This window comes from Sarcophilus harrisii, chromosome 2 (genome assembly GCF_902635505.1).
Source record: "Sarcophilus harrisii chromosome 2, mSarHar1.11, whole genome shotgun sequence".
Lineage (NCBI taxonomy): Eukaryota > Metazoa > Chordata > Mammalia > Dasyuromorphia > Dasyuridae > Sarcophilus > Sarcophilus harrisii.
In genome coordinates, this window is record NC_045427.1 from 329,630,915 (window position 1) to 329,654,004 (window position 23,090).

Sequence of the window (23,090 nt, forward strand, 5' to 3'; positions counted from 1 at the left end):
CTCTTGACCAATATTCTATTCTGGTTCTATTTATAGATAAAATTTTAACTTCTAGGCTAAAAGTTTCTAAATAATGTTATATAAATGAACGATTTTGACATCTGGGGAAAATTTATAAACCTCTTTACAACTTAAAAAAACTTTTTTTTTCCTACCTTCCCATTACTTTACACAATTCCCCTTTTCACCTCAAGTTATTCTACTTATAAAAGAAGCTTGTGGTATCCAATTACAACACTCCTAGATAAGTTACTAAAGATTTAAAGTGGTGGAGGAAAAAAAAAAAGATGAAACATTAAGTTCTTTCATGTTAACATTTTATTTAAACCAATACGTACATCATGCTTAGCTAGAGACCATTTAAAATAAACATGCAATATGAAATAGAGAAGACTGACATAATTTAAGAAGATCGAGCCAGTTGTTATTGTTAAACAACTACATGACACTGTTAAGATATGTGAGACTGAGCTTAATGTTTCAAGCTTTCTTAATAAGGTTGTATTTAAAACATTTCTATGACTGTATGCATATCCCCAGTATATCAGAATTCTCAAAATGTTCAAGTAACCTTTCTGGCTATAGAAATTTATAGTTTCAATGAAAACTTAATTCAATCCTTTAAATCTAAATACTGCAGCTATCTAATTATATTTTTATATGTATGAAAGCATAAGAGGAAACAACCTTAAGTTTTGTTTAAATACATTCTACTTAGGACCCTTTGTTATTAGATAAAAGGTTGACTTCCCCCCCCCCCCACCTCAAATATAAAATACAATTTGACCAAAGGATTTTGAGATTCACCTTTATATAAGCTGTGAAGATTCAAATCCCAGATTCCAGTATGGTCAATCTAATCTAATGAATTAACAGAGATAACACATGGTACTAATGCAGTAATCACAAAACATGAATTATACTCTATTTCCACCAAATACTAGCATTTGAACTTTTATGAAAATATCCAAAATCACTAGTTCAACTTCATGGATTGATGATTTACAATTATGCTTGCTAGCCATTTTTTATTAGTAAATGCTTAAAAAACCCCCACAAACTTTATTTATTTACTCAATGAATTTTTAAATAGTAAAATCAAACTTGGTAATGAACTCCCAATATTAGAGATTTTATTCAAGATTCAGACCTGAGAGCACACCAATTTTTTATGGCTGTCTGACTCCTGAAAATAGGAGTTTTTAATAGGGAGAAAAAGTATTGTCAGATCTTTTGCTACAAAGGCTATTATTAATATTATTATAAAAATATTTGTAATTGCATCAACACTTGCTTAAGTGTAAGAGGGTACTTAACTATATTAAGCATATATACATTTCCAAAAACAATAAGACAAGACTCATATCTTAAAAAAAAAATCTGAAATTAAGTATAATAAATTAGTGACAAACTCTTTCTTAGATTTGCTCCAATATCAGAAAAAGAATGATACCCAATCCTTGGAGAACATTTTGACATTACAATAAAGTAATCAATTAATCAACCACCAATCATTTATTAAGCATCTACTATGTGCCAGACTGTATAATATTTAAAGGTAGGTGACTTTCCCACACAAACTAAATATAGAAGGAGATAATTAATTTGTCCTATCTTTGCAAAATGTACTCTTCCTGTAATAATGCAAAAAGTAAAGTAAAATGAACTGCTATTACTATTGCAAAATAAATGCTAACTTAGATAGCAAGTAAGTAAAGTCATGCTTGTGAGGCAATTATTTCTTGGAAGTGTGATCAGTATCATTCCCAATAGTCTCAAGGTCTGAAAGTGCTAGCAGATGAAGGATATGTTAGGAACTATTATGTATAAAGATTAGATTATGAACCAGATGGGATCTGTTTATATTTGGAAGGTGGGAAATATTTTAAAATGGAATGGAATAAATGGAATAATGAATTCTGTGGTCACTATTTGAGGAAGGAAAAAAAAAAAGAGAAAGATAATAATGATAATAGCTAAGATTTACAGAGGCTTAAGGTTTGCAAGGTTTTTCATACATACCACCTCCTTTGATTTTTCTCAGAAATTTCATAAAGATGCTATGAAAATTATTTTGAAAAAAACTTAAAAGTTTATTGGAAGTAAAAAGTGTTTTCATTGTCAAATTTTGAGATTAATGTGTTTAGTATTGGTATTAAGTGTTCCTTAAAAGTTTGATAGATTTCCCCTGTAAATCCATGAGGATTATAGCTTTTTTCTTTTTTTTTAAAGTTCCTTTACAACTAGTTCTATTTCTGGAAAAAAGGAACCATAAAATAATGAAGCGACAAAGGGGAATCTGGCCCAAATTCTAAGAACATTTTAACTCAAAATAAGCACTGTGCTACAGTCACAGATTTAATGACCACTTATGAAAGTTTGTATCATGGAAGAAAAAAAAAATCACTTCCATTGAACTCATTACTACAACTAACTGTTTTTAAATGTATGTATGCCATTGGTCACAAAGGGAAAATCAAGTTAAAGAATCTGGATTGTTTATAATCCAGTGCCACAACTAGATAAAAAATAAAAGCAACAATTTCACTGACAGTAGGTTAATAAGCTTAAAGGATCTTAGTATAAAAGACAAAAATTTCCTATATTTTAAGCTCACAGCAGGTTAAGTAACTACATTCTTTGACAGCATTATTTCCTTTTATTGCTGTGACCTGAGACAAGACAATTACTTCTTCAGTCAAAAGTATGCTTGCATCTAATATTAGCATAGAAGGTAAAATTCCTGCAGATTCTGGAATCAAGGTTGTGATTTGAATCACTGAACTTCTTAGCTTCACATTTCTCATCTATAAAATGAAGAGGTTGGACAAGATGACCTGTAAAATCCCTTCCCAGGTCTAGATCCATGATCCTATGAATTTAAATGATATTTCATTTCTGAAGAATCCTAAAATTCTTAAGTTTTTCTGAAATAATATTTTATCTGGAAGAAATAAAGAATCTTTTCTAACTCTTATACAACCACAACAAAAATCTCTCTTCTCCTTTTTCCATCTGTTTTATATCCTCTTTTCTTTAATTTCTTGCTTTCCTATTGAGGAAGACACATAGAAGATAATCTTAATTAATGTTAATCTCTAAATGTAGTTGGCACATACATTTGAAAGACAGAAATTATTAAATAGAATCCATTGCAAAATGGTTTTTGTTTATTTTTTTAAGAAAATGACTGAGACACAAGATGAATCATTTTACTTGGTTGTACCACTGGATTGAGGATATATTGGCAAGCCTTTGTAAAATGTTCAGTTTTCAACGTTTTAAAGCAATTTTATTGCTTTAAAAGTATACTTCATAATAGGATTTATGCTGATGACACTTATAAAGACTAGCTCAACTATTCTTCATTTAGCCTACAATGACATTCTGATAACTAAAGTATTATTAACATCAATATGAATTTGATTGACATATTACTTTTGTTGCCTACAACCAAAGTTTAAGGTCAATACTACTTCTGAATGATACAAATCTAAATCAGACACATACAAAACCCTAACTTTCAACTGCCAGGCATTCATCAATGCAAGAAAGTGGCTGGAATTTACAGAAATGAAGTTGGTTTTATTACAAATTTCACTTATAGAATTAGACACTATAAAACATTTTACTTGGACCTTTACAAAAGTATTAATTTCACCAAGTCTGGATTATTGGTGGTGTAAAACTCTCAAGATTAATTTTAAAGCTAACAAATCAAAGGCACAGTATTAACAGGTTTAAAATGACTAACACTCATATGACATTAGGAAATACTCAAGTTTATAACTCCATAGGACTTAATATTGTTTGATAGTTATATATATTGGAAGTTATGGAATAAAAATGTAGTAAACTAAACAAGTTCCAGAATTAATGAAAAAGGACTTAGAACACATGATACGCTAAAATCTTATTATTTATAGGCTCAAATTTTAGTCATTCTAAACCCTGGAATCAGGAGAACATGAGTTTAAATTTGGCCACAGACCTTTTACCCCAGGCAAGTCACTTAATCCCAAATGCCTTGAAAAAAGAAAAAAAGGGTCATTCAAGCCTTTTAATGTATTTCACATATTTGCCAAGTAACAATATGTTAATATCCAGTATTTGTCAAAAGGAGGCAATGATTGCTCATACAAGCAAAATACCTATTTTCCAATGATTTTTGAAAATAGTAACAATTAAATTCTGAACCAGAAGTTATAGAAATTAGTCACAAAGAGTGCAAAAATTCCCTGCAGAAGTATTTCACTAAACAATTACAAAATATGAGGAAACGCTTTTAAAATTTTCATTACTATAAGAAGAATCTCCTCCTTTGTACAAACTTTATAACTGAAAGTTTTTTAATTTACTGCAGGAAACAAAACTGTAAATAACAGTGCATTTTTAGGCATAAATAAGTATTTATGTCTGGTTCCAGTAAAATCAGGTTAGTATATAAATACCACATTAGTGGAAAAATCCAAGTTTTTCACATAACCATTCTTCAGTTAGGTCTTCAGTATTTCTTATTTCAAATACCTTTAAAGATAAAAACTTCAAGTTAAAATTTAAAATTCAGAAGAAATGAAATAGTACACTGTTTATATCAAACTTTAGTTTCATTTTTCTAATCTGACCTCTGTAAATAGCAAATTGAGCAAAATTACATTTTGTAATGTTCAATTACTGATATTTTATGTTTGGGAAAATTAATTTAAAGTATTCACTAAAGCTTGAAAGAACTGGAAGAGTGTATCAGTCAGATATGTCCATTAGCTGGGTCTACTCTGCCCTTGATCAAAAAATTACTCAGAACCAGAAATGCTGCTTCAAGGTAAAAGGTAGAGAATAAGTGGCATAAATGAAAAGTAATGGTGGTAAGCCTCAAAGAGGGATGGAAGCGAGCAGAAAAAGAGGAAGAAGTAGGAAAGATCACTACTACTATATTAAAAAAACATATTTTTTCCAGTTAATCCACTTTTATTAAGATAACAAGAATAAAAAACTATCAACCAAAAATTGATATAGGAAATTGAGATCGAGAAACATAAATTTTTTTATTTTTGTCTTCAATAAGACAGTAGTTATTAAATCTTACATTAATTTCCTAGAAAAAAATGGCGTGTCATTTAAAAAAATCATTAATAATTTTAGTTAATCTTGGATTCTAAGAAACTATATAGTCTTAGGTACATTTAATTGAATAGTAGCTTACTATTACTAAGTAGCTTACTTATTGAACTGGATTCATTTCAATATCAACAATAAATTTCCTAATCTTCTATAATGACTTGACTTTAGTTGGTATATTCTCAACAAACAAGTCAAATATTAAAATGATACCTTGGTTAATTCAGCTGTTTGAACTAGTTTATTCTTACTCCCAGCATACATCATCTGTTGTTCAGGCTTACACCCTGTAGTTCAGAAAATGGGTAAGCAGGAAGTAGGAGAATTTGAGAAATAAAAAGTGAACAATTAATTTTTTAACTTACATTTAATTTAGTTACAGAGATATATAATTTTTGATATTAAGAAAAATTAAATTCACATGTTCTGTATTTTGAAATTTTCATTAAAGTACACACATGAGATGATATAAAAAGATATGTTATCATCAGAAACTGGATGTATAGTGAGAATGAGGAACAAGGAATAAAAGGAGGACAGGCTTGTATCATTGTTACTCCTACAGTGTCAAGAGATAACAAGTGCTGATATTTTTAGCACTAAGTGTTTAAATGCCCTTTACAAACATCTTTATTGACCTTTACAGCCTTGTGGAAAGTGAATTTCTTGTGTATCCATTGCTACATCTTTTTCTTTCTTGTCAGAACTTTTTTAGTATCTTCAGAATTTCATTCTTCAGGTATTTCCTTCAGACTTTCCCTACAAGGCTGACTTCCTCTATAAAATTTTAGTCCATGGGATTCGATCTATTCTCCTGTACTTTTTGAAATCCCTTTCTAATATCTAAGGAACATGTAGAAGCAGCATGGTATAAGGCACAGAAAACTGGCCTAGGAACCATAAGTACTTGAGTTCAAATCCTGCCTCTCATACTTAGTGGCTGTGTGACCACTGACAAGTCATTTAACCTCTTGCTACTGAGATAAACCCTCTAAGACTATATTAAGGACTTTTATTCTCCTTGTTAACGTCTTTGTGTATGAAAATTTATTTCCCTATAGATCTCAGTTAGCATGTTACAATTTGAATCCCAAGGGGAAAACCATAAACATATCACTTGATAAGAATAATCCAAGGCCATTCTCCTGACATTTTCCAAATAATTTTTTTTTTTTCATTTCTACCTATATCAATGAACATGTATCCAGTAAGTGTTAACTGTCTTTTTATTGTCACAACTAAAATCATCCCCTTCTTTCCCAATAATATCTTCATAGAAATGTCCCTCCCATCAAAGGGCTCCAGTGTGCCTGGCATCACATATGCCAAACTACCTCCCGTACTCTCCATATTAGTTCACTTTGAGTAAATAAGAGAACACTGTAGTCTCAATACTCTCATCTTCTTCAACCAACTCTCTAAGAATAGATCTAGAAGAATAGATAACAGATGATAAATTTCTCCCTAATAACCACAAAGCTGAATACCCCTAAAGAGGGGACCATTTTTAACATGTCAGAAAATGGGACTTTTCCTTTTTAAAAAAAATCAAAAGCAGGGGCAACTAGGTGATGCAGTGGATAAAGTACTAGCCCTTTGGTCAGAAGAACCCGAGTTCAAATCTAGTCTTAAATACTTAACACTTCCTAGCTGTGTGACCCTGGGCAAGTAACTTAAGCCCAATTGCCTTAGCCACAAAAACAAACAAATAAATAAATAAATCAAAATCAAGCCGGTGAGCCATTTTAAAACTGTCACATCATTCCAATATAGCAAACTACTGCATCACTCCCCAATCTAGAAAAAACTTGGAAACCTGTAGCATTATAAATATAATATAATAAATAAAGAACATTCTTTAATAAATCTCTTTAGGGTGTCCCTTTTCCTTTACTTAGTACAAAAATCAAGTTGCTATGTAAAACATTCATTTGAAGGAGTATATACCATCCAAAGTTAGATCAAACTAACCAAATTAACAGGAAATAAATGACAAAACAAAATCATTAGCTCTTTGTATTACTGATATGGAATTAGAATATTTTGATTATTTTAAAAGACACATACATTTTAAAATTGAATTGTAAAGGAAAAAATCTAGAATCTGCTTTCAATAAATATTTCATTTTAGTAATAATTGTTTCATTTAAAAATATTTAAAATAAATGTAACATTTGAACTGTGTATTTATATAGTATACACACACACACACACACACACACACTTCTTTTAAAATAATATTTTAGTGTGAAAAACTACTTCTAAAAACTATGAATATATTTATTTGAAAAACAACCACTTTGATCAAATTTCAATTTTTGTACATAATACACTTAAAAAAACACCTTACCAATAATAGTTCTATAATTGTTACATCTACAAAATCTACATGCCACAAACAACTCAAAATTTCAGATTAAGGAAAAATAATAATTCAGTATTTTGAAAGGTGCTATCTGTAATACAATTATACATTATTCTTTCTAATCCTACAGATTAAAAATTACTCTGTACTCAAATAGGCCAGTATATGAAACAGGATATTTGCAAATGGAATGGCCAATCTGTGAATTAGCAAATAAAACTTACTATTTACAGAGAAAAGTTTTGATTATTTTAATTTTTTGAAAAATCCTCTGAATCTGAGAACAAATTTAAAACTTATAGTAACTGATCTTGAACTCAAGAAAAATTCATAATTCAATAATTTTAACAATTAAAACAAATAAAAATGTAGTTGAAAATTCAAACTTTTCTATTGGAAAAAGCTCAAATTCTACAGTATATATCTCATTTAGAATACATGTTGTTCACAAAGTCTATGCCATGGGACTACCTCATAATATATTTCATTAATGATCCCCGTAGATGAAGTTCAAAATAGGCTGACCATAAAAGAAAACTCTGTTGTTTATATCATATACACAACATCACAAATTTAAGAAATTTTTCGCGTTTCATCTTCTATATATTACTCAATATAATTCACCTTTACTAGAATGGATTTCTTTACATACATATATACATTATATGACAATCATACTTACCAACAGGACTAGAAAATATAAAGCATAGAGGGTATGAAACTCTTCCATCATCATGTAGATATTTATAACTATATACAATGAAGGTTTTTCTTAAGTTAAGGAAATTAAAGAAAAACAACTATTCTAGTACTTAGGAATCTTTTTAAAAAGAACACTTGATTAGAAAAATTAGACTCCTTTTTAATCAATTTAAACTAGGTTCCTAACCTACATCATTTTACATTCTTCCATGATATTATAAAATAATAACTTTAAAAATGAATATTGCAAAATAAAATTATGATACAACAGAAATGTACAATAATATAGTTTTTTTTCTGAAACAAATAAAACATATATATGTACACCCAAACATGGAAAATTTTTTTCCCTGAAGAAAAAATAAATACTTTAAAAAAGAAAAACGGAAAGGATATCGAGGTTGTCGTTCAGGTAGTTCATCTTTAAGCTCATCTGGTGAAATACCCTGGCAATTTAACAAAAAGCAGAGTTCAAGAATGTTCTTGCACATACGTAATTAGCAGAATAAAATGTAACAATATAATTATAGACGTACAACCTTTAGGAGTAAAGCAAAACTTGACTAAACTGGACCTCTACAGTAGGAACTAATAATTTCTAGGTTAGTAAAGAAATCTATTTTAACTTTTATTTATTCTATCTAGCCAAGCATCTATTCTAACCACTATATATTCTAACCTCAACTATGCTGACTAAATGACAAGCTGATACACAAATATAAACTCTGCTAGGTCTTCAATTTCAAGACCCTATTGCTGAACGAATGAATATTCTTTCTTCTTCAAGTAACTTGAAAGTTTTACGTTACTAAATTGATTCTTTTTGAAAAAGTCAAATCAAAATGAAATTAAAAAAAAATTTAACTTAGTTCATAAAAGGGCAATGAAATTTGGCCTCGGAATCAGGAATACCCAATTGAGTTTAATCTGGCACTTGACAAATTGTAGCTTAGTAATAATTGTCACTATACCTGAGTGAAATGGTGATTTGAATTGGTGAACTGTTTTTGAACAAAATCCCAGGCACAATTCCTGTCTGTAATTTATAGAAAGTCAATTCATACTGGCTGAGCAGAAGCTCAACAAAACCTTATCTTAAGGGCTTGTTAACACCTCATTTGATAAAGGACTGCTTTCTTGATTAGGTTTATTAGATGGGATTTCCTTAATACTTAAGATAATTTTCTTTACTTGGCAAAACAATGTAATTATTACAATTTTTTTTTCATGTAGTTACCACACATTTGAAAAAGATAACTAAATTTTATATGGGAAAATACATATAATTTAGATGACATTTTCAAAAGATAATAGAATGAAAGATTATCTCTAGTTAATTTGACAAACCTCATGCTCTTCATCCAGTACTACCAGCCGTTTATCCTTGTCAATCTTCACTATAATAAAAACACAACATATATGAATTTGTGCATACCTAACATACTATTTAACTTTCCCATCTCTTGGACTTATTTTCTTAGAATTTAAACTGGAAACTGATCAAGAAACATGAGTCAAACTCACTGATGACATAGTAGTCTAATAACTGTTCTCTGTGATAGTTTATATTTTTTATACAGTCAAATCATGAAAGCAAGAATGTCACAAATAATCAAGTTTGCTGGTACTATCTGTAAGTGGGTTTATTTTATGAACCAGTGGTACTTAATCTCTTTATTTAAAATATTACTGTCTTAGCCACCTCAATATATTTTAAAATACCAATACTTTATTTTTCACCCAATCCTGGGAAAATCTGAAAAGGGCCAAACTTTGCACCAGGGAGAATGATTCATACCCAGCATGGAATGAATGAGCACGAGACAAATTTGATCAATATAGAAAGAAAATTGGACAATGTGGAGAAAAAGGATGGCTTACTCGGTGTCTTCCTGAATTAGAACATCAATACCACCTCTTTATTTTATTTGACATGAATTTCCCTAAGCATTAGATATCTACATTCAAATACTGGGACTGATATACATTCCAAAGTCAAAATACATACAATTTCTTAAATATACTGTTCGTCTCCTTTGGTGCAAACAAGTGTTAAGGAAATGAGGGGAAAAAAAATCTACTACTTTATTTGAGCAAGTGACATTATGTCAAGCCTTTATTTTATTTGAAGTAAATTTCTCTTGTAAAGTGTTTTAAATAGACATTATAAATCAAAAAGATTTGAAATAGCTTCCCTTTTGGGGGTAAAAACTGATTTTATTATAGCAAAAAAAGCAGTTTCATTTTTCACAATTGTGTGCTTACACTGGCTTGGAATTTTTAATTTGTAGCATAAGTATTGTTACAAAGTTATTACTATAAATTTGCTTTAGTTTGCCACATGCATTTTAGTTAAGCACAAACCATAGAATTTAAATTCCCCTCCTTCTTCAACATCGTCTTTTTCATCATTACCAAATAGTATAATTTCAGATTCTCATATTACCAACGAAGACGAGTCTTAATAGTCAAATTCACTGTTGATGAGAAATGGAGGAAGCAAAGCATAAATTACTATTACCATTTTCTGGTAGATTTAGGAAAAAATTATTTATTGTTAAATAGTAGCTAGTTACTATTTCTGAAAAAAAGTGAACATGCTTCCAAATATCTAGATAAAGTTAGACCACATCTCTTCTACTCTTGGAGAAAAAAACATTTAAAAGTATTTGATATACACATATAGTTTTATATTAGAACATTTAAGTCTCAAATAGAAGAGAAGCCAAAAGCCATTTGGAATGAACATAAACTAGTTTTTACTATGAGCTGTTACAATTTTGGAATATCATTCTTCCCATTTTGTGACTTTTAGTTGTTTTCCTGTGAAAAATAAAATGAAAAGAAAAAAAATTGGGAAAGGAAATTAATTTAGAAAAATTTAGGGAAGGATTAAACAAGTATAAGACTATAATTTTGCTGACAATAGTTGAGCTTACTTATAATAGCAGCATTGTTAGTTTCTTTGCGAAAACGAAACTTTCTCAGTTTCTCCACTAGATCTTCAGCAACATCACAAACCACCAGAGATTCACTCTGGGAAAAAAAAAAAAAAACACACACACACACACACAAATGAAATAATTTCAATATGTAATTTTAAAAATCATACATGTAAATAAGCAATATATACATGGCTAGACATTAGCAATAAATGAACATGAATACCAAATATACAAAAGTGAAATAGCTGAAGAGTTTTTAATTTTTCATAACTTTAACTGTTAATAACTTGACCACTCAAACCTTTTTTCTACCTGATATGATAAACTACGTGGAGATGAATAGGATTACTTAATTCTCCTTGCCCTGATCAAGGTTGATGACAAATATTGGATATTTTCCATATGGAGAAAAAATTCCATAAACATAAAAGTTTATTAGAAAGTTTTCCTATAGTAAAAGGACAAGGGTTTAAGTGAGGTGGCAATATTTGGGATTAAAAAAAAAATTCAAAAATCAAGCCATTCTCCAATTGATAAATGGTCAAAAGTTATGAACAGACAATTTTCAGATGATGAAACTGAAACTATTTCCACTCATATGAAAGTTTCCAAATCACTATTGATCAGATTAATGCAAATTAAGACAACTCTGAGATGCCACTACATACCTGTTAGATTGGCTAATTTGACAGGAAAAAATAATGATGAATGTTGGAGGGGTTGCGGGAAAATTGGGACATTGATGCATTGTTGGTAGAGTTGTGAACGAATCCAACCATTCTGGAGAGCAATTTGGAACTATGCTCAAAAAGTTATCAAACTGTGCATACCCTTTGATCCAGCAGTGTTACTACTGGGCTTATATTCCAAAGAGATACTGCAAGAATGTTTGTGACAGCCCTTTATGTAGTGGATAGAAACTGGAAAATGAATGGATGCCCATCAATTGGAGAATGGTTGGGTAAATTGTGGTATATGAATATTATGGAATATTATTGTTCTGTAAGAAATGACCAGCAGGATGAATACAGAGAGACTTGGAGAGACTTACATGAACTGATGCTGAGTGAAATGAGCAGAACCAGGAGATCATTATATACTACAACAACACTACTGTATAAGGATGTATTCTAATGGAAGTGGTATCTTTGACAAAGAAAAGCTCTAATTCAGTTCCAATTGATCAGTGATGGATAGAATCAGCTACACCCAGAGAAGGAACACTAGGAAATGAGTGTAAACTGTTTGCATTTTTGTTTTTCTTCTCAGGTTATTTTTACCTTCTGAATCCTATTCTTCCTGTGCAATAAGAGAACTGTTCGGTTCTGCATACATATATTATATCTAGGATATACTATAACTTATTTAATATGTATAAGACTGCTTGCCATTTAGGGGAGGGTGGAGTGAGGGAAGGGAAAAATCAGAACAGAAGTGAGTGCAAGGGATAATGTAAAAAATTACTCATGCATATGTACTGTCAACAAAAAGTTGTAATAAAAAAAATTTCAGAATATATATAAAAGTCCATAGACATTAAAAATAATTTATAGCTATAGTTATACTTTATATATAGTGCAGAAAAATTCAAAAAGGGACTTTGAAAATATCAATGTTATTAAAGATTTGGAAAATAGACCACTTAGAAAAGATTAAAGAGAGTTAATATAGTCTGAAGAGAGGGGAAAATCTGGAGCTACTATAAGTTCATTTAATGTTGGAAATGAACTTAGAAATGAGTCCAACTCCCTCATTTTTCAGAGGAGGAAACTGAGACCTAAGCGATTTGTTAAGAGCACAGTCAGGATTAGAATCCAAGTCCCCTAAGACTGAAGCTTTCCAACACATCAGAATATCTCTTAGATAGTCTGAAAACTTAAAAATTTATTCTGTGCAATGAAGAGGAAAAAAAGTGCGGTAGAGGTGGAAAGAGGATTTAAATTTCTATTGAAGGGATTTAATTGGATATCACAAATAACTTATTTCCTAACAAAATTATACCAAGAATAATTATCAAGGAAAGTCATGGAATTTTCTTCATCAGAAATTCTTGAGGAAGTAGTCAATAGCTATCATTTCAGAACAATTGAAAAAGTTTTCAATTTTGAACATTTAAATTTAAAAGTTTTTGTGCAAACAAAAACAAGATTAGAAGGGAAGCAGAAAATTGGGGAAATTTTTATATCTAAGGTTTCTGATAAAGGCCTCATTTCTAAAATATATAGAGAATTGATTCAAATGTATAAGAATACATTACATAAGAATAAGTTATTCTCCAATTCATAAATGTTCAAAGGACAATTTTCGGATGAAGAAATTAAAGTCATTTCTAGTCATATAAAAAAATGCTCTAATTCACTATTGATTAGAGAAATGCAAGTTAAGACAACTCTGAGGCAGGTTGGCTAAGAAAACAGGAAAAGATAATAATTGTTGAAGGGAATATGGGAAAATTAATACATTGTTAGTGGAGTTGTGAACTGATCCATTCATTCTGGAGAACAATATGGAAGTATGCCCAAAGAGTTATCAAAGCGGTTTCCACCGCTCAGTGGGGGAATGGTTAAATAAGTTATGGTATATGAATGCAATGGAATATTGTTGTTCTATAAGAAACGATCAGCAGGATGATTTCAGAAAGGCCTGGAGAGACTAATATGAACTGATGCCAAGTGAAGTGAGTAGAACCAAGAAAACACTGTAAACAGAAATAAGAAGATTATATGGATCATCAACTGTGATGGAATTGGCTCTTTTCAACAATGAGGTGATTCAGGACAATTCCAATAGTCTTGTGATGGAGAGAGCCACCTGCATTCAGAGAGGGGATTATGGGGACTGAATATGGATCACAACATAATATTTTCACCTTTATTGTTTGCTTGTTTTTTTTCTTTCTCATTTTTATCTAATTTTTCTTGTGCACCATGATAAATGTGGAAATATGTTCAATAGTACTACACATGTTTAACTTATATGGGGTTGTTCGTTGTCTAGGGGAGGATAAAGGTGGGAAGGGAGAAAAATTTGAAACGTAAGGTTTTGCAGAGGTGAATGTTGAAAACTATCTTTGTATGTATTTTGAAAAAAATAAAAAGTATATCTTAACAAAAGAAAAGCAGTTTTATGACAGAATCAATAAAGAAAAATATTTTTAAACTATTAGAAAAACTAAAAGAGTTAAATTGTTCTAGATTAAAGGGACATATTTATTGCTTTTTGGTTTTCTTCAAGATGCTTCACTGAAGTGTGAAGGTGACTCTCAAAGGCTCTACTAATGGAATGTAAGCTCTGCCTAGGTTCTACCACCCTGGTAAAGCTCCAATTTGTATCTTAGTAACAGATTAAGTATGGATGGGTTAATTACTAGTATACCAACCAGTCATTAGATAATAAATTCTATGGCTATGGCAATTCATGTAACAAAGAACAATACAAATGTCTCAGTCCAATATGGCAATAATAATAGCGCTTCTATTGCACTTAGAGTTTGTGAAGCACTGTATAGTTATCTCATTTTATCCTCTTCACAACCATAAGAAGTGTTATTATCTTCATTTTACAGATCAAGGAATTGAAGCAGACAAAAATTATGTGAGCTTCAAAAGATCACACAGCATATCTCTTGTTTTTTTTTTGTTTCTGTGTTTTTTTGTGTTTTTTTTTTGAGAGATAATTGAGGTTAAGGGCCCAAGGACACACTAAGGTCAAATTTGAACTCCCATTCTTCTGCTAGTGCTCCATCTAGTGTTCTATCATTGTGCCACCCCATCTAGGATGTGCCTTAAATCTGGATTTAAAGTTAGTTCTTCCTGGCTTGTTGCCTATGTACCTCCTTCCTGAGGTTATTGGAACAAGAATTAAGAAAAGGAGGCAGAGAATATCAATTAGTTTTTAAACTATTTGTTAACATTAATTTAACTGTTGGTACTGTAAATATGAAATCCTTGTCTAGGGGCCAATTAGCTAACATTATTGGAGGAAATGAATCTTAAGAACATTGACAGTTTCACTATAAAATGAAACTTTGAAGAAAAAATAAAGTTGCAGCTAAGTGAAAAGTTATAATCAGGTTCCTCAGGAATACAAATAATGGAATGGACAGAGTTTGTTTTATTTTGCATACAAATGAAAATAAACATTTCAAAAAACACTAGGGGCATCTTGTATTTCTTGGTACATTTGCAAAAAAAAAAACCACAATAAAAATAACTGCAGTTTGTGGGCCAAATTCTAATGAAGATAATAAAGTATAGAAGGAACCCACTAAGAGCTTCCAAATTAAACTGAAAATACACTTTAATACTTGCCAACTTAAATGCAAATATAGGTACGAGGAAAAAACATCAAATAAGCAAATTAATAAACAGATTAACAGAAAATGTATTCACAATTAAGAAATGTACAGATTTTCTCACACATACACATCATGAATACCAAAATGAACACCAAATAACATTTAAAAAATGAAATTAACTAAACCACAAAAACTAGTTAAAAATGAATTAGCTCTGTGCAACATGGCTATCCACTTGTTAGAATGAAGATTAAAATCAATACCAGATTTAGAAGACATAGTATAGTTAAAATAGCTCTAACCTCTCATATTTATACAAACTATTGATGGTGAAAAATAGGAAATGAATAAAAAATAAGTATAAACACAGATTATTAATCACTACAATGAAATGGCCAAGAGCGTTTAAAAATTACCTCAGCAAGAAAATACTTGCTGCTCTGATAAGGGGAAAAACACTGCAACCAAAGACAATACTGATTTAGACTACAACTTACTAATAAAATAAAATAAAAAAATCCTTCATAGAAAGATGGTAAAACATTACATGCAATATCATGACATAGAACAGTGATGAGAGAAAAAAAAATTTGAGTCTTCAGAAAATGTGATGAGATATCCCAGTAAGACTAGTTATTTTGAGAAAATTAAGAAAGAAACTAGAAGAATTATCCTCTCAAAAAGATGAAAAAATGAAAAAGATTTCTATAACAAAAATGCATTCTCCATCTATGACATGGATGATTCTATAGCCACCATATCTGGATTGTGTCATAGTTTTTATTGTACTGTAGAAATAGTACTAAGAAAAATAAGTAGAGAAAGAGTAGCTGGGACTAGACTAAGAGTAAGAGAGATTTCTTCAGGATGTGACACAATTAGGTGAGCACTAAGAGATCAGTTGTTGAGCTACTATCTGAATGACAGGATGATATCAACACTTGGAGAAAATCATGATTATTATTTTTTTTCCCTTTTAAATAAAGCCAATCAAGAAAGTATCAGTAGTTATCTATTTATGTGCTTACCATTCCATCTTTAGAAAATCTTTAGGAGAATTATCTTTATCTACAGCTACCCAGGATATCTTTCGAGGAAGGTATGAAAAAGAGCCAGGCTTTCACAAATGTTCTAAAGCAGACCTAATTTTTAATCAGATATAATTTGCTGAAAGATGCAAAGAATATATAATTACACTGTGCTTATTTTTTGCTGATTTGACTTAATAGAGCAAAATGCTGTAAAAACTTAAAAAAACAACAAAAAAACCCTTAAAAATTCTTCTCTAATAGGAACTCCTATGCTTGTGTTAAATTTTACCTCATAAGCGGTAAGATACAAGAAGTAATTTGGACACCCTCTGATTATGAATATCAAGCACTATATAAAAGGTATTCTCACCAAAGATGGTTTTATGGAAGATGTTCTGTATGGAGTTCAAATGAAAGATTACCTGCAGATTACTCAATCATAAACCTTAGAGGTCACTCAACTCATATACCTAGAAAAAAGATGATGAGGTCCTTCACATATTCCTCTTTGTAGATCAAATTGTTCTAAGCATATGAAGAACTAGAACACTGTCCAGTCTCCTAAATTAGGATTCATAATCACTCTAAAAATCTGGGACTAACTATCCATAAAGGGGGGGAAAAAAAGTGAATAAAGGAGCGCTCTTGTCTAAGCCAAACATCTTCAATATTTTTTAAATCATATAAAGACTTTGATCTTTTTTTCTGATCAATAAGAAATTTTTGATACCCCAATATGTTATTTATAAATCATATACAATCATCACTCCAGTATTATATACATAACAAAACATATAGAAAATAGAAAAATTTAAACAATTTTATTTCTAAGCACAAAAACCTTTTATCCTCATTAAAATATTTTACTAATATAATAGTTTTTAAGATCAATGTGTTTAAATATACTTCATTATTTTTTAAGACCTTGGCTTAACACTTTGTGACATAAAATTTTTTATCTATTGTAAATTCATTTGATTTCAATAACTGTTTTAATCACTATCATGGCTAAATAATGTAGCTCATGTAGCCCTACAATGAAGAAGTACATTATTATCTATGTTGATTAAACACATTTTAAAGGTTATTTTTTTCTTATTTCATTGGAGGAGGGGAAAAAGAGGTGGCAATTTGTCAAATCCAATGTGGCTGACAGTTATTACAAGGAGTAGGCATTTTCTTGATCACCTGTTTGCATTATTAATAGTATTTTCAATCTGGGATTTCTTTGCAGGAATCTTTTTGAAACTACACATACAATTGAGCACATTTATGCTAAAGACAAATTAAACCCCTCCACTATTACAAAGAATCTCTTTTTTAATACCAATAGTCTTTTAAGGATGACATCACATAGCTAGGAATTACAGGATACCACAGTCTCTAATGAATTAAAGTTAAACATATTATTAGTGAGTGAATACCTCAAGGAAATCAAGACAAAAGGAAGTAACAGTAGCAAAAAAAAAAAATGGAAAAATAAAGGGGGCATACATTAATTAGCAATTAATCCTAAACCAATACAGAATAAAATAAGCATAATCAAGAAAATACACAAAATAACCACAATAATGTATAACACATCAATGAAATGACCAATCTTGAATCTAGAGAGTGGAAAATGATTACCTTCCTACTTTCTGTGATAATGTACAGGTGTGGTGCAATCTTATGGTTAATGTCACTTAGGGAACTGGTTACTGGGTACTGACAGATTCTTGTATGTGTTGTATACACACACATATACATATTCTTAAGCCTCAATAAAATATATTTTAAAAATCACAGGTCATCCAGTGGATATAAATAGCTTATTACTTAACAAGGCAGGTGTTAAAGATATTGGCAAATACATAAATGACCAGAAAATAATATGAATCAGTCAGGTGCAAAGAATAAAGATGGCTAATATAATTACTTCACAGATAATCCACATACAATGAGGAAATCCAGAAGGCAATTTGGAATGTCGGAAGATTAGTGGGAGAATATGAATAAAAGATACAAAATGAGTACATAAATAGGGGTTATGTGATTTGTAGTATTAAAGAGAATAACCGTGTGGATGAAATAATTTGTTCATTGAAGCACTAAAGAACTATCCCTAAAATTTGTTTTTTGTATTTTTTTGGGAACAGTTTTAGATATAGGTCTTTATTTCAAATACAAACATATAAATTTCTCAACTCTTAATATTTACTCTCCATAAAGAAACCTGGATGGATTCTGCTTTAAAATTGATGAATGAATTAAAATGATATGAAGGATATAAATACTAGCCAAAGAAAGGAATCACACATTCTGACCTTTGAAAGCTAATAGGACTATGTCCATTATGTGTGCTCATAAAAGAAACTTAAACGCACTTAATCATTAATATAATTAGCTAAATCAATTTAAATGTAGAACTGAAAGGGACTTCAAAGATCATGCAATCGAGCTCCCTTATTTTATAGAAGAAACTAATGTCCAGAAAGGTAAAGTGACTTGTACCAGGCCACACAAGTAATAACTTGTGACTCCAGAAAGAGTAGTTTTCCCACTACTATTCTAAAAGCTGAATTCAGATGTTTAAAATGCTCAATTATTTTAATATGCCTAACCTATGGCCTTAATAACTTCCAAAATAAAACATTTCTTAAGTTTCCAAACAAGCATTGAGCACTAATAATTAGAATAGAAAATATGCCACTATAAAAAGTAAATTAAAATTTATTTTCATTTTTTGTGTGTTACAATCTCATCTCAATAACCCACTGAGTTCAGTAATTTTCTTTCTTTTCTTTTCCCTTCTTTCCTTCCTTCTGAAATTGAGGCCAAGTGATTTGCCCAGGAAGATCACACTGCCATGAAGTGTTAAATATCTGAGGCCATATTTGAACTCAAGTCCTCTGGATTTCAGGGTTGGTGTTCTATCCACTACACCAACCAACCATCCCTGTCCCCATCCCCTTCCCCTATTCTCTCCCCCCTCCCATAACTTTTAATAGGCATTACAAAATACTTGAGAAATCCTGATTTATTATCCAAAATGACTTAGTATTTGCCAAAGTACCTTAAAAACCCCCAAAATTTCTTTGCCCTATTTGTAGATAGCCATCCATTAAAAAAATTTAAAAGATATTTTAAAAAGGAATCTGTGACAGAATCATTTTCTACTAGGGTCACTATCTGCCTGGTCACATGAGTTAAGAGGCAGACTTTTCTGTGAAAGATGACAAGGCTATTCCTATGTCTTGACTGGCCCAGAGGGCTCCGTCTCAAGCTGTGCCTCCAATGATACACTTTTCTTAACACCTAAAGGCATAAAAAGGGCTCACCTATATAGGGTCAAGATTCATCAGCCTTGGTTCCCAAACCCATGTTTCAGAGGGCAGGGAAGGAGGGGGGTGGTGGTATTGAATTATGTCTATTCAAGCCAATCCTTGTTGAATAATACATTTCCTGTATTATGGCTAAGTAAACCTCATTTTGTTCAACAATGTTGAATGCCTCATTTTATTTCAACGTCAAATCTAAACCAACAGGATACTGGCCTATTTCAGGAATATTCCTAACAGAACTGTTACCTGCCTCCTGTGCTACTTATATACTCGATCCACATTTAATGAGTCATACAAATAAATATAAAATGTACCTCCCATCAAGTGCTGTCACTACTGAAGGCTCCAAATGAATAGCAATAATATAAAAAAATTGAGAAGAGATAGGAAAACACTAGAAAAAGATATAATGAAAAAGGTAGGAGGTAATTCATTTTGAAAAACCAAAAATACTATTAAGAAATGGGCTATGGTAAATAAGATAGAATTTAGTGATTTTAGCAGCACTTAAGGTAGCCCTATATACTTTTTGAAAGTTACTAAGTTAAAACTTCCAACCCTGACAGTTACAGTTGCTTAATTTTAGTTGTAACATTTTTTGGGGTCAATTTGTCAATTTATTTGGTAGCAGGAAATTTTTGGTGAGGAAATCCCCTCTATCAATTAGAATTCAACTGCTCTGTAATTTGGTCTTATAAAGTAAAAGTTAACTTGCCTAGAGTCACACAAGCAGCATATGTTGTATGTGTCAGAGGCTTGGAATCGTCTTACTGTTTAGCAGGTAAATACTCTATCATATATTACATTTACTTCCTACTCCCCAAATGCTTTGCTACCAAGATTAGAAACTATAAATAGAATGTTTAAACCTTTCATTTTTGGAATGCTGGGGCCTTGATGCTTTCTTTGATTGTTATCTATCCCTTCTAGCCTACAATCTCAGGAAGGCATGAAGGCCATTTCATTTAATGCCCTACTCCACAGCCATGTCCTCACCACATGGTTTGCATTAGCAGAGATATCTTCCTTACCCCATCTTTACTTGTCCAATTCTGAAATGATGATCAAATCAATTTTCCCATTACTCCTGTCAGGGATATGTCAAAATGTCCCCTTACAGTCCTACTCACCTACCCAGTAACTTTCCGAGTTCCTTACACAATTAACTCCTTAATTCATATTGCCTCTCCCTATGAGAATGCAAATACCTTATGGGCAGAGGAAATCTTAGCTTTCGAATTTGTATACTTAGTGCATAGCATATTATGTGTAATAAATGCTTTTTAATTCATGTTTTGCTTTTCAATAATATTTCTATGATTACAAACCATACAATTTCTAAGAGTAAAATTAAAAACATTTAAAAATGTAGTGTGCAAAGATTTAGGAAGAAGGGTATGGGGAGAGGGGTGATATAAAAAAGCATTGGTTCCCGAGTTTAGAGAAGCCTGGTTAAAATCCCACTTCTGCCTCTTACTCTTACTCTAATTGTTCATTCCTGACCCTATTTGAAATTTTCTTCGCAAAGATACTGGAAAGGTTGGCCATGAGGAAGCTAATTGGAAAGTCAACTTCTTGCCTCAGTCTCCTCATCCGAAAAATGGGACTAAATATCGTTGTTATGAGGATAAAGTGCTTTGTTATTTAAATACTAATTAGTAATCCTATTACACTTTCCAAAATATCTAAAATGACTTCCGTAGCCGAAATTAAACCTAAAGAAAACCTAAAACGAGTTAAGAGGAGTCAATGCAATTTCTTCCTAAGATATTTAAAACCAAAATACCCAGAAGATCAAGCCGTGGGTTTGAGGTGTTACGATAACACTTCAATTCTATACTTTCTTTCTCCGGGAGAGAAAGACCCGGATTAAAGAACACGAATACCAAGTCCCCGGAGCCCACTGGGCAATTTTTGCCGCCACTTCAGGCGCTCCTTGGCTTCGGACGGCGGATGGCTCTTGGCCGGTACCTACGAACAGGAGAGAGCAAGAGAGGATGGGCGGAGGCACCGCGGCGCAAGGCGGGGCTGGGAGACCTCTCCCCCCGGGCTCCCCCCTCCTAGTCCCGGATTCCCTTCTCCATCTCCACCCCATGGAGGCGCCAAGGAGCCCGCGACAGCGCAGCTGGAGAGTCGGAGATGGGGTCTCGCTAGAGGCCACATCTATGAAGAACCGGGAAACCAAAGCCTCGGGGCCCGTCATTTGGCGAAGATGTGACTGCTGCAGCCGTTAGCCACGGGGGAAAAACCCGGGCACCGCTGAGCAGAGGCAAGGCCTAACGAGGCGGAGCAGGTTCTCCCGCCACTTCAGGGCGGCCCTTCACTTCCCAATCGGACCCCGCGGGCCAGAGAAGGCCCTATCAGCCAGCCTGGTCCTTCTCCTCCGCCCCGCTTCCCGGGCGGCAACTCACCATTTTCCTTCCGGTAGGGTACCACCCCGGCACAGCCTTCCCTAGCCCCTTTCAAGAATGGAATCCCCTACCGCCTTCTTTCCGGCAACGGGCTATCCGGAACCGAGGCCCCCCATCCAATCAACAAGCGGAGGCTGGGCGGGGCCTGCGGTGGATGACCAGACGGAGCGCGGTACTGCTCAAAGTTAGCTAATGGGCGATTTCTAAGGGAAATTCCCGGTTTGGATGTTTTTATTCTCTAAAGCCGTTATCTCCAAACTTTTTTGATCCTGAGCATGCTCAGTGGGAAATTTTAGGACTTCCCCCCCCCCCCCTCATGTGTTTGTATTTATTTATTTATCAACTTTGTAAAACTAGAGTCGGCCTTGAGGGCAGAAGGAACTGACGCTGTGGACTCCGGACCTCTGAGCAAGACTCTTTTAACTCTCACTGCTCCAGGCGACCGTGAATAAGCCTGTGAATTACAGAAAAGGGCCAACCGACGTCAGTAAAGGATATTTCCTCACACGGGAGTTCTGTAACAACGAAATCACAGACCTACTTCCTGTCTCTAATTGTTATGTAACTTAAACAATTTTTAAATAATATTAATTTTTTAAAAGGAGTTGATAATGATGGAATATTTCATTTTGGAGTCAATAGGAAGCCACTGAAGCTTAATGAGCTGGGAGCAAATATGTCAGATCTGTCCTTCAGGAAAATAACTTTGGCAGCATTGTATAGGATGCAGTAAAGCCTGAGAGACTCGAGAAAGACCCAAAATTTGGGGGGGAAAAGAATGAGTTCAGTCACGTCCCAAAATCCCAGAGAGAGAATAGTATCTAGTCAGCAGGATCAAATGAAGAAGATAGGGGGAGAAGTTTGAAGATTAAACTTAATTTGTCAATTAAAAGTTGGT

The 23,090-nt window shown here is 32.2% G+C and overlaps 1 protein-coding gene across 2 annotated transcripts; it reads right to left on the reverse strand.

The window, feature by feature from the left end:
• Nucleotides 1-300: 300 nt before the first annotated feature.
• GMFB (glia maturation factor beta) lies at nucleotides 301-22,349 on the reverse strand. 2 transcript variants are annotated; one of them, XM_012549164.3, is made up of 7 exons: nucleotides 22,193-22,349; nucleotides 11,125-11,221; nucleotides 9,533-9,582; nucleotides 8,582-8,631; nucleotides 8,166-8,248; nucleotides 5,332-5,405; nucleotides 301-4,527 (listed from the first exon to the last, which is right to left on the reverse strand). In XM_012549164.3, the coding sequence occupies exons 1-7, from the start codon at nucleotides 22,193-22,195 to the stop codon at nucleotides 4,456-4,458; spliced, it is 429 nt and encodes a 142-aa protein (XP_012404618.1). In that variant the 5' UTR covers nucleotides 22,196-22,349; the 3' UTR covers nucleotides 301-4,455. The 2 variants fall into 2 exon arrangements, with proteins under 2 accessions (XP_012404618.1, XP_031808689.1); XM_031952829.1 differs by lacking the exon at nucleotides 22,193-22,349 and adding an exon at nucleotides 16,456-17,152.
• Nucleotides 22,350-23,090: the final 741 nt, after the last annotated feature.

Excerpts from the sequence above, each read along its gene's own strand:
- GMFB (XM_012549164.3), bottom strand. Across the intron at positions 9,583-11,124 it reads TAACAATGCTGCTATTATAA|TGAAGATTGACAAGGATAAA; the intron begins GTAAGCTCAACT and ends TTTTTATTATAG. Across the intron at positions 8,249-8,581 it reads CTACCTGAACGACAACCTCG|CTTCATTGTATATAGTTATA; the intron begins ATATCCTTTCCG and ends CTTAAGAAAAAC.